The following is a 16,928-nucleotide window of genomic DNA, read 5'->3' on the forward strand; positions in this document are numbered from 1 at the left end:
GTTTGTGTGAGGATTACGGGGGCCCTTAAATTTCATAATTTGATGTTTGTATAGAAAAGGCACTAACTCACTGGCATATGAGAGGAGGGTCTGAGCAGTGTAGCGGTGTGGTGACCCTATGGTCACACAGTGGGACTGAAAGGCTTAAAACGAAGGGAAAACCTCACGTACGCCACCTACAGGACAATGAAGGAGTCGCAAATCAGTGGTACTGGGAGGTCTTTGACCTCAAGGCTAAACAGATAGGCTTTGTCTCAGGTTCCCCCGGTGTGTTATTAAAACACCAACCCAAGAGCTATTTTCCTCTCTGGTTAAACAACAACCCCCTTTTATTCTTTCAGGGTTTAATTCCTGGAAAATAATTTAAATGATTTAACTGATGATAATACTTTCCATATCTTTTTTAAAACAGTGATTGCCTGCAAATCCCCCTAACTTTATAGTGCTTGAAAATAATCCATCCAGGTCTAACCCAGTTAAGCATATTAGGAAAACGAATACGCTGCGTGGAATGTCCACGGACGGTATTGCTGCAGGGGGGGAAGGGCGCATCCAAACAATGAATCGAAGCCACCAGGATCTTCCCTTTATCAACAGGAGACTGGCAGAACCAGATGACTGTGTGATCAATGCCATCTTAGCAGAGATTAGCAGAGATTTGAGAAAGCCAACCATCAGTTACTTAGCAAAGTGACAGCTTTAGATCATTTCCAAATACAAATCATTGTTTTTACTAAAGATTCACCAGAAATAAGAACCAGTGGTTTTTTTCAATGCATGGAAATAGAGAGAGAAAGAGAGATCAATGTTAAATGAAAATATTACACAAAAGTAGCATATATGTTCCAATTATGACATAAAATACATTTATGTTATCAATAAAAATCAAGAGAAAAATAGGAAACAATGCAGTAGTTGACCTAACCCTCATGAGTTGCTCAGACTCGTTAAACTAGCAGAATTTTTTCTTGGTAAATATTAAGTCTCTCCACGTATGTACATTTAAGACACACTTAAAAAGAATTCCTGGGAACATGAATGCTCAAGAGGAATAATCAGGAGTTGATGATGGAAATCTTCATTTGCATTCTTCCTGCCTTAAATGGCTGAAATATCTTGGGTATAATGTTGCATGAATAAGGCATTCAGTGTTTAATGTAAAATGACTTAAACATTCTCTTGTTGATACGTCTATAAGGTGTTTGCTATTAATGGCTGTTACTTTTCATTTTACCATATTTACACGGGAAGAAATCTATTGAGTTTGCTGTTGGTGTGCTCAACTCTTTTTTATTACCTGACAATAAATTTCCCTCCTCTTAAACCTATGACAGTCCTCTTGGACAGGGGCACTAGGTGGTCCGTCCTAGCCACAGTGCTTTGCATACTGGCTTCTCAACCTATTTCTCACTGTGTCTCTTGATCTTCCCATTGGTCTGCTGAACCAGATAATATTCCTGTAGTCATCTGAGACGCTGTTAAAGCTACATCTTCCTTGATATGTACAGCTACAAAGAGTAAAACCTCATAGCAATACTGTAAGTGGAATCTAAGACTTCAATCAGAAAAACACAGCTTTGTATTACTTTGAAGTTAATCAAACCACTGTGATAAACCTATGTAGCTTGTCTGCTTAGGCCTAGAAGGCTACAGTAGCCCCCTAGAGGGATACAGTTAAGAATGCAAATTCACCCTAGTCCCAGCTGTGATTCAGCACCAGGCACTGTCCATGGCATTTTAAGACCAAATGGGAAAGATCCCAGTGCTGACTAGGGCTTGCTGGAGAGTGGCAAATGGGTCTCCTGAGTAGTTAAGACTGACTCATTTCTTCCAGAGAGATTGAATGTTCAGAGAGATGGAACTCGGAGAACACTGGGACATAGAGACCCCAATCCCAAAGATACAGTTGCCTACCATTTCCTTAACTAGCTACCCCTCCCATTGGAGACAAGAACTTTACCAGCCGCCTGAGAATGGAAGTTGCATGGAGTATGAACCCATTTCCAGAGGTATTGTGTCTGCGTCATGGAGTTTTAACTGTGAAAGGAGTGATCAAAGTATGCAATGAATGTTTAAATTTTTAAAAATTTATCACAGTAAAAGACACATTACCATTACTACTCACTTCAAACATGCTTATCCCACTGTTTTTGCTGCTTTCTGAAGAAGTTCTGCGAGCCCTCTTTCCTGAGTGTCTTTACAAGGTATGATCAAAAATACAGTGCGTGCTGCTGCCCAGTGTCATCCAACAGAAAAGCAGGCTGATAAAAACATTACAGTGTGGCCTCATTCACCTTGTTCACTGGATCTCCCCAGTGCATCTTCTGGATCTTCCCCAAGTCAAAATAACCATGAAGGGTAAACATTTTTAATTGATTTAGGATATTGAGGCAGCCAGGACAGCACAATTAAAGACACTCATGAAAGAGGACTTCCAGAACTGCTTCAGAAAGTGGTAAGAATGGTGGAATAACTGCATTCAACGAGAGGAAAGTATTTCAAAGGGGATTCTTGGCAATGTGTCTTTCATTGCAATAAATTTTAATGTAAATATTTGCCATATTTTTTATCACACCTATGTGTGGCATCAGAAAGAGAAGACAGATCTTCTGGTTCTCAGGGCAAGGCACATTCCCTGCTTTGATAGCACACTCAGAATTCCCACCCCTGCACCATTACTTCCCGCTACAGGGGGAATTAAACATGGATCTCTATGCCTGCAGAGGTCTTGACCACCTCCTTCCTGCAGAAGCCAGAGTTGTCGGTGCACAAGCAGAAACGTAGCTCCAAGCCTTCAATCACCACTGCACAGATGGCAGAGGAAAAAGTGAGGGAGTGGGGTGGGCCAGGAGTACACCTTTCACTTCCCTTCTAAAAGTGTTGTGCAGGTGACTCACTGACAGAGCACAAATTCTGCTGACATTTCACAACCCTCCTGCTTCCTCACTGACTCTGCTTAGCACAGCTTATGAGTTTCATCCATCCTGTTTGTTTTTCCTGTCCTCCCTAGCACAACTGAATATCTTCAAATCCTACACTAAACACACATTATAAGCAGAAAGATGGCAGGGGGTGAATAAAAGATAAAAGGCAAAAGAAATTTTTGTTCATAGTGCCAGGAAAATTAAAAATCAGAACAGAGAATAGCAGAGTCATGGTAATGATGGAGTTTTGAGAAGGAAGCAATGGATGCCAGCCACAAGTGGATGACAAAGTACCAGCCTTTGGAACTCCAGGGTCCTCTGAGATGCAGTGGGAGGTTTCTTTCAGTGAGTTTGCTTTCTGCTCCTTTGAAAGATAAATCATACTGAATGCAGGAGTCTCCAGGAAGTCATCCTTCCTGGCCACTCCTCCTGTCCCCACCAAGCTGGAAGCCACACATGGATAAGGACAGGATGAGGATCTTGGGTTTGGCATTTGGAAGGAAGAGGCACTTAAGGAAGGAGGAGCAGAGGAAGCCAGAGACCCATGGAAAATGCACATGACATCGTAGGCTAATGGCTGTGTTTTAATTCATTCGTTTGTCATTTGTCTTATGTTACCAAGTAAATCAACATAGTGGAGAGTTTATATCTCAGCCCTCTGAATAACAACTACAAGCAAGTAATTCAATTCAGGTCACATATTAGCTTCCTAATGCTCCCTAAACAAGTAGTGGCTGGAAACAACAGAAATGTGTCATCTCAGAGTCCTGAAAGCCGTGAATCCAAAATCAAGACATCAGCAGAGTTGGCTCCTCTCCCAGGGGGTTGAAGGAGAATTTGGTCCATGTCTCTCTTCTAACTCCTGATACTGCTGGTCATCTTTGGCATTCCTTGAGGCATTGCTCTCCTCAGTGCCTCCTTTATCACATGGATTTCCCCTGTGTGTTTGTTTCTGTATCTCTTCCTTCTCTTCTTGTAAAGACCAGTCTTTGGATTAGGGATGCACTCTATTCTAGTGCGATCGCATCTTAACTAATTACATAGGCAATGACCTGTCCCCAAGTAAGATCACACTCTGATGCACTAGGGGTTAGGACTTCAACATATCTTTTTGGAGGGACAAAATTCAACTCTTTAGCGATCTACAATTGAGAAATAAAATTATTTTGAGTTCTCATCCTCTATGGGAAGATTACATCCTCTATGGGAAGATTACTTGAGTTTTCTCCAGGTGTAAAGACCTAGGACAGATTTTATATGCAGTGGGTACTGTGACACTGTTAACAGTGGCCGTTCCATCGTAGTCATGTCTTGGGGGAAGGTGACAAGGGGCTTTCATTTCTACATTGTAAAGTATTATGATTTTTGAATTTTTATGACTGATATATACTATTTTTTAATCAGAAAGAACAATGCATAGATTTTCAAGGGCCTAATGAAAGATTCGTGTGGCTTTTCTTTCCCCTCAGTGTCAGATTTTCAGTAAGAGATAGGAGCAGAATCAACATGGGGGAGGAAGAGAGGAGGAAGTAGGAGCCTGTGATTTGTCTTAAGGTGCTACCCTTAACTGATTTCAAACTTCAAAATAGTATTAAAGAGGGCCGAGGTTTTCATGTTCATCCAAAGAAAGCATGTATCTCTAATGTGGAGAAATACCGAATCTTCCTGCAGCTGCTCACCAAGATTTCCGCTCAGCCAAGGCAAAAAGGGAATGCTGGCTTTTAGGGTTTTAACCAAAGTGGGATTCCCAGGTAAAATTCTGGACACCCAGTTAAATTGGAATTTCAGGTCAGCAAGAAATAAAAAATTTTACTATACTTATGCAGAAAATACGCAAATGCTAAAAATTATTCCTTGTTTTCCTGAAATCCAAATTTAACTGAACAGCCTAAATTTTTATTTGCAAAGTCTAGCACTCCTATCCGAAACACACCAGGCTAGGTAAGCTGTCTCTAGAAATTAGACCACAGGGGAACTCGTTCCCAGAAGCCACATATAAAAGGAACACAAAGAGGTCATAGCTGACCATATTTTTCTTCTGTGATTTTGCACCAGTCATAGAAATATGGCTCCAATAAATTCCATTGTTGTTAACACCTCCCAAAGGCCTCCACCTCCAGAGACATAGTAGATTAAGTTTCTGACCTCTTAAGACCTCATGGTGAGGATTAATCTCCAGTGAATGTTGCAGGGGGACCAAACCATATTCAATCCATAGGGAGCTCTGTGAACCCCCTGCAGTCACAGGCTGAGTACACATGTGTCTTTGAGGGGGAAAAGAACCATAATTAGATTCTCAGAAATGTCTGCAACCTCCCAGAAGGCAAGGGGTGTCACCTTATTGATGAAGGCCGTAGATCTGAAACCTAAAGAGGCATTTTTGTGGAGGCTTGGGTATTATATTTCAGGGTAATTACTTTTCAGGCAATCAACTTTCTGACGATCTAAACTGAAACATGGAGAAAATCTCAGAAAGTTTGAGAGTGGAAGGTTTACCTGAGTGCTGAAGCTCCACTCTCAGATGTGTGAGCTGCCACGTATTCCGCCTGCTTTACAGGAGCAGAACGGGGTTCACGGGAGGTGATGCATGTTGTGAATTCTCTGGTGAAGGTCAAACTTGAGCCGTGTGCTTTAAAAGCAAAGGCTCTTGAAGAAAGAGAGACAGAGCTGGGCGTGATGGCTCAGCCTATAAACCCAGCCCTCTGGGAAACTGAGGCAGGGGGATCAGAAGTTCCAGCCTAGCATAGGCTGCTTAGTGACTTGGTTAGAAGCTATCTCAAAATAAAAAAGGAGAAAGCCCAGGACCACTAAGAGAGAGAGAAAAGAGTCAGAGAATAATACTTTGGCCATGGACACTCTCATTGCCTGTATAAAACAAGTGATCGCTTTGATCATGACACTTTATTTTTTTTTTCTCCAGAACTCCTTCTCCGATTTGCCAACAGCTCTTACTGATGAGCTCGACTGGCCCCAGCTCTCAAGTGCTACAGGATTTCTGAACTCCACCAGTGGGTACGTGTGCACACCCTCAAACACTTCGGTGTATCTGTATGACAACAAACAGGAAGTGATGCTTCTCCTCACACGCTGGCATGAGAGCTGTTAGGAATTGTTCTAGAACATGAATGACACACAAGAGAATGGGCCACTGCCATCAAGTCCCTCCCCTGTGTGGTATGATGTCAGTCACCTTTTATTTTCTCAGTGCTGATGAAAAGGCGAAGATCCCCCCTGCAGGTGGGAGGAAGGGTTTTTGTTTACATGAAAAATTATTCACATTTTTCTGATTCCAGAAATAATGAAGTTTACTTGGTTTTTTTACTCCAGAAAGTGAATATTTACAAAGGTCATGGCTCTGATTAATTAGCAAGTCTCCGGGCCCTGGAATCACCTGGCTTTAAAGCTCTGAGTCTACAAAGAGAAGCCGTGTAGGGAGGGTGGATCTGCTGGGTGCCAGAAGGTGTTGACTTGAGGCCCAGGCTCTGCTTCCCAGGGCCTCCACCTGGGATGCTGGTGAGATTTCCAAGTGCCCCTTCAAGTAGAAAGCCAAAAGTATCCGAGGGAACGCCTCTCCCAATGTCCCCTAAATAGTTAAAAGTTAATGACCACAAGGAATATGACAGACAAGTGCTTCCTTGTGTCAAAAAGAAGAAAGAGCGGGGCTTTGCTATTAGGCCTAACAGCAGGACAGAGTCAGCCCTCTCTGACTCAGCAGCAACACCACAAAGCCAAAAATCACCAGGGTATGAGCCATGGAAATCGCTGGTAGGGGAAGCAGACAAGGGGCCTGACTTACCTGGATCTGTAAAAACCAGAACACCCAAGGGACTCCCCAAGGAACAGGTGTCTATAGTCACTATAACACACAATGGTCTTGTTTAACAGAGGACACTGCCTGCCATGAATAATTTATTTGATTATTATCTTTATTCACTCACTTTACTTATTAAATCCTTATCACCTAATCAGGAACAGAGGCAATAGAGGTTTCCAAAGTGGATAAGGCTTATTGTCTCTGCAGTCAATTACAATAAGTACAGCAGCTGAGACAGATGTCCCAACAATGATAACCCAAGGTCAGCGTGCCGAAGAGTTCTTGCAGGGAGTCCCAGGGTTCCAGGGAGAAGTGTTCAGCAAAATGATCAACAGCCACCTCCTTTGGGGGTGTAAGCCAAGGGGTCCAAACTCCAAAGGACTAAGAGATTGGAGTGATGAAAAGAATAGAGAAGAGTTGTGTGTGGTAGTGGACCCCTCTAATCCCAGCACTGGGGAGGCTAAGGAAGGATTGCTGTGAGTTTGAGGCCAGCCTGGATTACATAGTGAGACCATGTGGCAACCACTGTGTGGACTGTTAGGTAGAGATCATCTCACTTAATCTCTTTGTAAGGTAAGCAGTAGTGTTTTCTCCATTTTGTAATTGAGGAATCTGGCGTTGAAGTAGACAAATGAAGAAATATGCCCAAGCTACTTAGAAGTCGCAGGACCCACTCTGTCATGGAACCTAGTGACATTGCAACAAGGAAAGTGACTTGGTGGGAAGGGCTTCCTGCCACAACCCCCAACCTGCATGCACTGTTTGTATCCTGTGTGCAGGATGACCCTCCCTCTAGCCATTGACCCTTCATTTGAGCTCACAGCCGTGGGATGACAAATGACTAAGGACCCAAGCATCTATGATCTGTAAAAATATCTGGAAGTTTCTCTCAATCAAGACTTATGATCATAACGAAGAATCAAGTATGAATGAGAGGAACATAGTTTCCTGGCCTTTCAATGGAAGCTTAAATTTACACATGAGTCCTACAGAGCCCAGCCACCTTTTGCTATAAAGCAAATGCTACTCAGATATTTATCATTAATTGCTGACTGCTTTGCATCTGTACTAGAGTCATTCAAAGAATGCAAAAGGAAACCCCTCTCCATGCCCAGCAAATCTGGTAGAAACTGTTTCCTTGTCTCTTGGCAGGTGCAACTAGAAACTTCCCTGTCTCTCTTAAATCTAATTTTCCCCAAAACTCTGCCTCAACTTAGCTCCTACCCACCCTTTAGGCTCTCTTTAGTGGTTTGAGTCTTGATGAGGGGCAGCAAGGACAGCCAACTCTTCTTCTTTCTCTGTACCTGGTCTGTCCTGACACCAGGGTTTGTGCCCTCACTGGTGGAGAACCCTTCAAGCCCTCCATCCCTGCAGCAGTGTCCACCCATCACCCTGCCTGGAGCCCAGAAGGCCACCCTCCTTTCTGCCTGGAGGTGCAATATCAGGGTGCTAGCATATCATGTGGTCTGTTGGCTGTATCCTCACAGGACAGAGGGCATCATAAGACTAGGCTGAGACAGCCTAATAGCTCAGATTTCTCTTCCTCTTCTTTTTTTTAAATTTAAAGAAAAAAATTATTGAAGCTCTGTAAAACAATTCCTAAAAGATTGACTTTTCCAGAAAACTGTAGCTACACAATGCATTGCATTTGTCATGTTAAAACGTGCATTAGACACAAATACAAAAACCATGAACCGATTCACCATTCTTCAACAATTTGAGCAAAGATAAAGTGTCTAAGGAACAACATGAATGATTTGCAAAGGATGGGGTCTTTAAGCACCTTTTAAAAAAGAGCACAAATGGATGAGTGTGTTCAGTTATATACACTGAATTGGACCTTTGGCACTAGGAATCAGAGCATTTTGTCATATAGCATTAACACCTATTATAAAAGTGTGTAGTGTCAAAGGAATAGAACCACCAGCATTCAAAAGCAGCTTTGTCAACTAGGCAATAAAACACTACACCATGTCTCTTTGTTGTCCATCATTGAATACACTGGTAGCAACTTTGAAATGAAAAGAAAAAAAGAAAAAAGGAGCTGCAACTCGTTTTATTTTCTCTGTTTAACAAAACAAACATCAACTCTGTTGTACACTAACATCTTCAAAGTACATCATTTGAACAAGAGAAGGACTAGGAACAAAAACATGTTGACAGAGATCCAAACGGGTGAGAGCGCCTCACACTGCTTTCCGATGGTACTCAGGAGGGGCCACTTCCTAATCACTGGCACCAATCAAAGTTGCTGAATTCTTTGCCAGATACTTAAGGAAATCATGAAGATAATTCAGTAATAAAGCAGGGCTCTTCTCATCCAGAGGTGTGTAGGCTGACATTGCTCCAATTCGTACAAATAATCTCAGTAGATGTGATGCTCCGTACACTGCGACAAGGGTGCATCAGGGTGACCAGCAAGGACCTCAGCGTACTGTGGTCTCTCAGATTTGTAGAGGAGCTGAGTGCCCAGCATCACACTAAAGTATTCTTTGATCCCTGCTACAACCTCATTAACAGTATACTCCTTATTATCCGTGTTTCCTCAAGATTCCTTATAATTCGCACAGTCCTCTAGAATGGAATCCACATTCTTCTTGGCAGGAAGGTAAAAGAGCTGTTTGTGTCTGGGAATTATGTCCCAGTCATCAACAAGCCACAGTTTTGGCTCTTCAGGGATCTTTACTTTAACTTCAACTCTGTTCATAAACGTTTCTTCATTTTCAACAGTAGGATCCACCCGGGCCTCTTCTTCCCGGGAGGCTGAGGTGTCTCACTGGTACTGCCACCATCTCCATTTCCAGGGTTTTTTTGTTTGTTCTTTTTTGTTTTCATGTCAACCTTTTTCTGCTGCAGACCGTATGTCTTCTTTCCTGGAGCAGCCCCTCTCATCTTTCCCTCTGCATACTGCTCCTGATTGGCCTTTTGAAGTTCTCACTGTTTCAGTAGATTGGTGTCCACATATTTGAGTACTCTGCTTTCCGGAACCCATTCATCCCAAGTTTTATTCCAACCACTTTAATGTACAAAGTATTTTATTTGATTGTCCTTTATGGCAACCTTTACACACTTGGCTTCATAAAGAAGAGGCCCATGAAAGCACGGTACTCACTCACCCTCCTGGAACTTGGGCTTCGGGTCCTGCTTGGGCGCCATTTGTAAGTGATTCACTGCCTCCTTCTCCCACCACCCTGACTACCACCACCTACTCTCTACCCAACCTGAGCTTGCTCCAGACGCGCCGGTCAGGCACGGCTGACGGGCCCAATTTGCCAGCAACCGCTGACCTCACTCTTCCTCTTCTTATAAAAGCCACTGATCTCATCATGGGAGCTCCCCCTTGTGACCTCATCTGATATTAACCACCTCCCAAATGCCCCACCCCAAATACCATCCACATATAAACAGGGGATCCCATTTCCAATTCACGAACTTTTGGAAGGGCACATTCATACCATCTTACTAAGAAATAGCCATCTGGGCATGGCTTAGGTGAAAATCCTTTGTGTCGATGACTTAGCACCTTTTTTGTATTAAGCTCTATGTTGCTATTTACAAAAAACTCAGTCTGCTCATGCAATTGCTCAGGGTGGACTTTAGGTATTGCCTTATCCGCAATACCTCTAAGCTGTGAGCTGACCACAGCTGGTCATTCACTTACCTGCAGCTCCTCTCTGTTCATGGGCCCTCTAGCTACCTTCTCACCAGCAGATTTTGTGTCCTGTGTCTATATTCTCTGCCACTTGGCTGGAATGGAAAAAACTATATCTAACTCTTCTTGATATAAAAGAAAATTCTTTACTTGGAACCTGAATTGTAATGGATCTCCTCATTAGGCAGAAACATCGGCAGCATGACATTTCCTATGCATCACCACTCAGTATGTGCCTCGTAGCAGTCATTACTGTTAAGCCATCTTCCATTCCATCGTGTGGATTCTACCTGCAAAGACTCTACGCTAGAATGAGGAATAAGAATTACAAGGCATATAAAAACATTGGAGAGAGACTAACATATATAAAGGTTCTCTACTTGTGGGCTCATGAAAATAAAAAGAACATTGGCCTAGGAGCAGCACTGTGTCACAGGCATAGCCTACAATAGGCAGGCTGGGCAAAGGTCCCTGGAGTACAGATGCTTCTCAACATGGGACAGAACTGACAGATTTCCCTACTCACCTGGATCTGTAGAACATCCTTCCTGTCCCCTGTGATCAGCCTCACCACCTGGGTATGAACAATGTTCTCTGGAAGACACATCTCATGAGAGCCCAAAGATGCCATTTGCAAGAGAAGATGGTCCCTTTACTCTCCTTCATTTATGACCTTCACCCACTCAAAACGTAGTATCTTAATGAAGATAACTGTAACTAACATTAGTTGCATGTATTAAAAGAGGCAAGTGACCCCTTGGTTTAAAAAAATCTGTAGTTCCTTCAATTAAGCAGACATTATGAACTCTTGATTTTCCAACTTCAGAAAATCCAACAATGATATCCCTTAAAATGTGTGGTTTTGTTTTTTCCAATGAGATTCAAGAAGGAATTGAGTAGGTCAGAAATGGAAAAAAATCTCAATAGGGTTGGGAACTTGACAGTGGAGAGGAAAACTAAAACTGTACATGAGAAGAAAAAAGGATTTTTAAAAGATTAAAAATAGTACTTCGAGTTCAGATCACTTTCAAAAGCAATGCATGTGACAGGAAAATGCACTGAAGTTAAAGTAGCTGAGGTCCAGTAGCATTGGTATAAAGATGGAAATATATTAAAACTTCAATGGTCCTGAGTCACGTGGAAGACGCCAAATCACCCCTCTGCAGACAGGCAGGTCGCCCACACCTCACCGAGGTCCCCAGTCGCGCAGAACATGCCGAATCAGCCCGCTGCAGACAGGCAGGTCTGTGCATGCCCTACCGAGGTCCTGAGTCTTGCAGAAGATGCCAAATCACCTCGCTGCAGACAGGCAGGTCTGCCCACACCCTACCGAGGTCCCCAGTCGCACGGAACACGCCGAATCAGCCCGCTGCAGACAGGCAGGTCTGCGCAGGCCCTACCGAGGTCCTGAATTGCGCAGAAGACACCGAATCACCCCACTGCAGACAGGCAGCCAGCTGATTCCACAATACAAACAAGCAGAGGACACCAGACCACCAGACCAAGGTACTGAGTCCCACTGTTCCTGGCCCAGAGGTAGGGGCTTCTGAGCCGTCATCCCACTGCTCCTGGTCCAGAGGAAGGGGATTCCCGGTCACCATCCCTCCCGCTGCTCCCAGGCCAGAGGAAAGGGCTTTTGGGCCACCTTCTGTCCCTCTGCTCCTGGCCCAGAGGAAGGGGCTTCTGAGCCACCATCCCACTGCTCCTGGTCCAGAGGAAGGGGTTTCCCAGCCACCATCCCTCCGGCTGCTCCCAGCCCACAGGAAAGGGCTTTTGGGTCACCATTCCTACCGCTGCTTGTGACCCCTGTCCCACCTCACCCAGCTCAGAGGAGGTAATCTGTGCAGGCGCTAACAGCCCCCTGCCCCAGTCAAAATGAGAAAACACGTAAATAAATCTCAAAACCAGACTTCCAGATCACCTACAGCAACCCCAAAGGGAAATGACATGGAACACTCTGATACTCAACCACCTGGATGCACTGAACTGGCAACAAAAGGGGATCTGGAAAAAATGAAATCAGAAATAATTTCTCAGATAACAGGAGAAATTGTGCCCCTAGTGCAAGACATGATTAATAAATCTAGAGAGGAGCTGAGGAACATGATGGAATCCCAACATAAGAAACAAATGGAATCCATAAAACAGATGCAAATAGATTTAGAGGAGATGAAAAACTCCATTGAAAGTCTACACAGTAGAATGAGCCAATATGAGGACAGAATTTCAGATATAGAAGATAAAATTGCAATTAGTGACCAGGAAAAGAAAAATTGCTTCAAAATTATAAGGGAACATGAGAAATCAATCCAGCAGCTGCTAGATGATGCAAAGAAGAATAACATAAGACTGATTGGGCTCAATGAAGAAACAGGAGAGAGTGGAGATGACATACAAAACCTCTTCACAGAAATAATGGCAGAAAACTTCCCAAGCAGGGGAAAAGAACTTGACATACAGATAAGTGAGGCCTATAGGACTCCAAATAGCCTTCATCAAAAAAAATCTACACATAGGCATACAATTGCTAAGATTCCAGAAACACAACAGAAGAACAAAGTTCTCCAAGCAGTCAGAGAAAAGAAACAAATCACATACAAAGGAAAGCCCATCAGAATCACAGCAGACTTCTCAACACAAACCATCAAGGCAAGAAGAGCTTGGAGTGACATATTCCAAGCCCTAAAAGAAAACAGCCTCCAACCCAGATTGATGTATCCTGCAAAACTATCTTTCAGAATTGATGGAGAAATAAGATACTTTCATGACAAAGAGCACCTTAGGAACTTCGTGAATACCAAACCAGCACTCCAAAGAATTTTACACAATATCCTAGGAACAGACATTGAGGATCACAACCCCAGGAGGCAAAGCAGAATGTACCCATCTGGCATGACAAGAAATTAAATGTAAAGGGGGAGAACCCACAAAAAGAAAAAGTCATGGCAATGACAAGTCAATACATTTCAGTTATAACCATCAATGTTAATGGTCTCAATTCACCAATCAAAAGAAATAGACTGGCAGAATGGGTCAAGAAGCAAAATCCAACAATATGCTGCATACAAGAAACACACTTCTTTCAAAAGGAAACTCATAGACTGAAAGTTAAAGGGTGGAAAACAATACTCCATGTGACAGGAACCCGAAAAAAAGCAGGAGTAGCTATCCTCTTTGCAGATCAAGTAGATTTCAAACCAACACTGATTAAGAGAGATGAAGAAGGACACTACATCCTTGTAAAGGGAAGAATCCAAGAGGAAGAGATGACAATCATAAATATCTATGCACCAAACACTAGTGCACCCAACTATATAAAACAAATACTAACGGACATGAAAAGTCATATATGCACTAATACAATTGTAGTGGGGGACCTCAACACCCCACTGTCACAAATAGATAGATCAACTAGACTAAAAATAAGTAATGAAATACTAGAACTCAATCGAACTCTTGAACAAATGAACTTAACAGATGTTTACAGAGTCTTCCACCCCACAAAATCAGAATACACATTCTTCTCAGCTGCACATGGGTCATTCTCCAAAATAGACCACATACTCACACATAGAACATGTTTAAGTAAGTGCAAAGGAATTGAAGTTATCCCCTGTACATTATCAGACCATAGTGTGATGAAATTGGAGATCCATAGCACAAGAAACTCAAAAAATTTCATAAGCACTTGGAAATTGAACAACACACTTCGGAATAACCAATGGGTCACAGAGGAAATTAAAGAAGAAATCAGACAGTTCCTCCAATTAAATGACAATGACAATACAACATATCGGAATCTATGGGGCACAATGAAAGCTGTCTTATGAGGGAAATTTATAGCAGTGAATACACATATTAGGAAAACAGAACGATCCCAATTAAACAACCTGATGCTGAACCTCAAGCTTCTAGAAAAAGAAGAGCAAGACAACCCCAAAGCTCATACAAGGGAGGAAATTATACAGATCAGAGGAAAAATCAATGCAATGGAGACTAAGAGAATGATACAAAAAATCAATGAAGCCAAGAGTTGGTTCTTCGAAAGAATCAACAAAATTGACAAACCCTTAGCCAACCGTGTCAGAAAAAGGAAAGAAAAGGCCCAAATCCATGCAATTAGGAATGAAGAGGGTGAAATGACAACAGACCCAGCAGAAATCCAAAGGATCATCAATACCTACTTCCAGAAACTATATGCCAATAAGATGGACAACACAGAAGAAATGGACAGATTCCTAGATACATATGAATTATCAAAGTTGAATGAAGAAGACCTACAAATTCTGAACAACCCAATATCAACTAATGAAATTGAAAATGTAATGAAAAACTTTTCAACTAAGAAAAGCCTGGGCCCTGATGGCTTCACTGCTGAATTCTACAAGACATTTAGAGAGGAACTACTGCCACTAATGTTTAAACTCTTCAATGAAATTGAAAAGGAAGCAATACTCCCAAATTCATTCCTGGAAGCAAGCATCACCTTGATCCCCAAAGCAGAGAAAGACCCAACTGAAAAAGAGAACTATAGGCCAATCTCACTAATGAACATAGATGCAAAAATCCTTAATAAGATACTGGCAAACAGAATGCAGAAGATCATCAAGAAGATCATACACCCTGATCAAGTGGGATTCATCCCAGGGATGCAGGGATGGTTCAACATACACAAATCAATCAATGTAATTCACTATATCAATAGAGCCAAGGACAAAAACCATATGATTATCTCCATAGACACAGAAAAAGCATTTGACAAAATCCAACATGCATTTATGATAAAAACCCTACAAAAAATTGGAATAGATGGTCTCTACCTCAAACTGATAGAAGCCATCTATGAAAAACCAACAGCCAATATCATACTAAATGGTCAAAAACTGAAATCCTTCACAGTAAAATCAGGACCAAGAAAAGGATGTCCACTATCACCACTCTTGTTCAATATAGTTCTGGAAACATTAGCCATGGCAATTAGACAAGAGAAAGAAATAAAAGGAATAAAGATAGGTAATTAAGAAGTCAAATTGTCATTATTTGCAGATGATATGATACTCTATATAGAAGACCCCAAGAACTCCACCAAAAGTCTTCTAGACTTAATAACCAAATTCAGTCAAGTAGCTGGTTACAAGGTTAACACACAAAAATCAATAGCATTCCTCTACATGAATGACAGACTCACTGAGAGAGAAATAGGGCAAATAATTCCTTTCACAATAGCATCCAAAAAACTGAAATACCTAGAAATCATCCTAATGAAAGAAATCAAAGGCCTCTTCTCTGAAAACTATGGCATTCTGAAAAGAGAGATTGAAGATGATATCAGAAAATGGACAGACATCCCCTGCTCCTGGGTAGGAAGGATTAATATAGTGAAAATGGCCATACTTCCAAAACTGCTATATAGATTTAATGCAATTCCAATTGAGATCCCAGCAGCATACTTCATAGACCTTGAGAAAACAATCCAAAAATTCATTTGGAGCAAGAAGAGACCCAGAATAGCAAAAGCAATTCTAGGTAACAGAGACACGGCAGGGAGTATCACAATCCCCAACCTGCAACTCTACTACAAAGCTACTGTGATAAAAACAGCATGGTACTGGCAAAGAAACAGACTTGAGGACCAGTGGAACAGATTAGAAGATGCAGAAACAACGCCAGACACACTCAGCCATCTCATCTTCGACAAAGGAGCCAAACACCCTCACTGGAGGAAAGATAGCCTCTTTAATAAATGGTGCTGGAAAACTTGGGCTTCAACTTGCCAAAGATTAAAACTAGACCTATATCTCTCACCATGCACTAAACTAAAATCAAAATGGATTAAAGATCTAAATATTAAAATAGAAACTCTGAACCAGTTGGAACAGAGGTTAGGTAGAACCCTTGAAGACATCGGTGTAGGAAAAGATTTTATGAACAAAACCTCAGTTGCCCATGAGCTAGCACAAAAAATCAACAAGTGGGATCTCTTCTTATTAAAAAGCTTCTGCACAGCAAGAGAAACCACCAGCAGTGTGAAGAGACAACCCACAATGTGGGAAAAAATCTTCACCTGCTCTTCCTCAGACAAAGGTCTACTATCTCGAATCTATAAAGAACTTAAAAAGATCAGACCTCCCAAATTTAAAGACCCAATCCAAAAATGGGCATCTGAAATGAACAGACATTTCTCACACAAAGAAGTAGAAATAGCAAATAAATACATGAAACAATGCTCAACATCACTGGTCATTTGAAAGATGCAAATGAAAACAATGCTGAGATTCCACTTCACTCCAGAAAAAATGGCTGCTATCATGAAATCAACCAATAACCAATGCTGGTGGGGCTGTGGGGAAAGAGGAACCCTTCTCTACTACTGGTGGGAGTGTAGACTCATGCAAGCACTGTGGAAATCAGTATGGAGATACCTCAAAGAACTAGGACTGGAAGTCCCATTTGACCCCACTATTCCACTGCTAGGGATCTTCCCCAAAGAATTAAAAGAATCATACTACAGTGATATATGTGCACCCATGTTCATAGC

General features: G+C 42.1%; 1 protein-coding gene and 1 pseudogene across 7 annotated transcripts in view; one reads left to right on the plus strand and one right to left on the minus strand.

The window, feature by feature from the left end:
* Window positions 1–16,928, plus strand: part of Aoah (acyloxyacyl hydrolase) — a 215,405-nt gene that overhangs the window by 122,366 nt on the left and 76,111 nt on the right. For all 7 annotated transcript variants that reach the window (XM_087196417.1, XM_087196415.1, XM_004840290.4 and 4 more), the window contains one exon: window positions 5,845–5,936. In XM_087196417.1, coding sequence (XP_087052543.1) covers window positions 5,845–5,936 — 92 coding nt within the window. The remainder of the gene's footprint in view (window positions 1–5,844; window positions 5,937–16,928) is intronic.
* On the minus strand, window positions 8,371–10,030 carry LOC106009001 (mortality factor 4-like protein 1 pseudogene; annotated as a pseudogene).

This window comes from Heterocephalus glaber, unplaced genomic scaffold (assembly GCF_053883595.1).
Source record: "Heterocephalus glaber isolate CG9 unplaced genomic scaffold, H.glaber_assembly_v1.0 deba00001610, whole genome shotgun sequence".
In the NCBI taxonomy this organism is placed as follows: Eukaryota; Metazoa; Chordata; class Mammalia; order Rodentia; family Bathyergidae; genus Heterocephalus; species Heterocephalus glaber.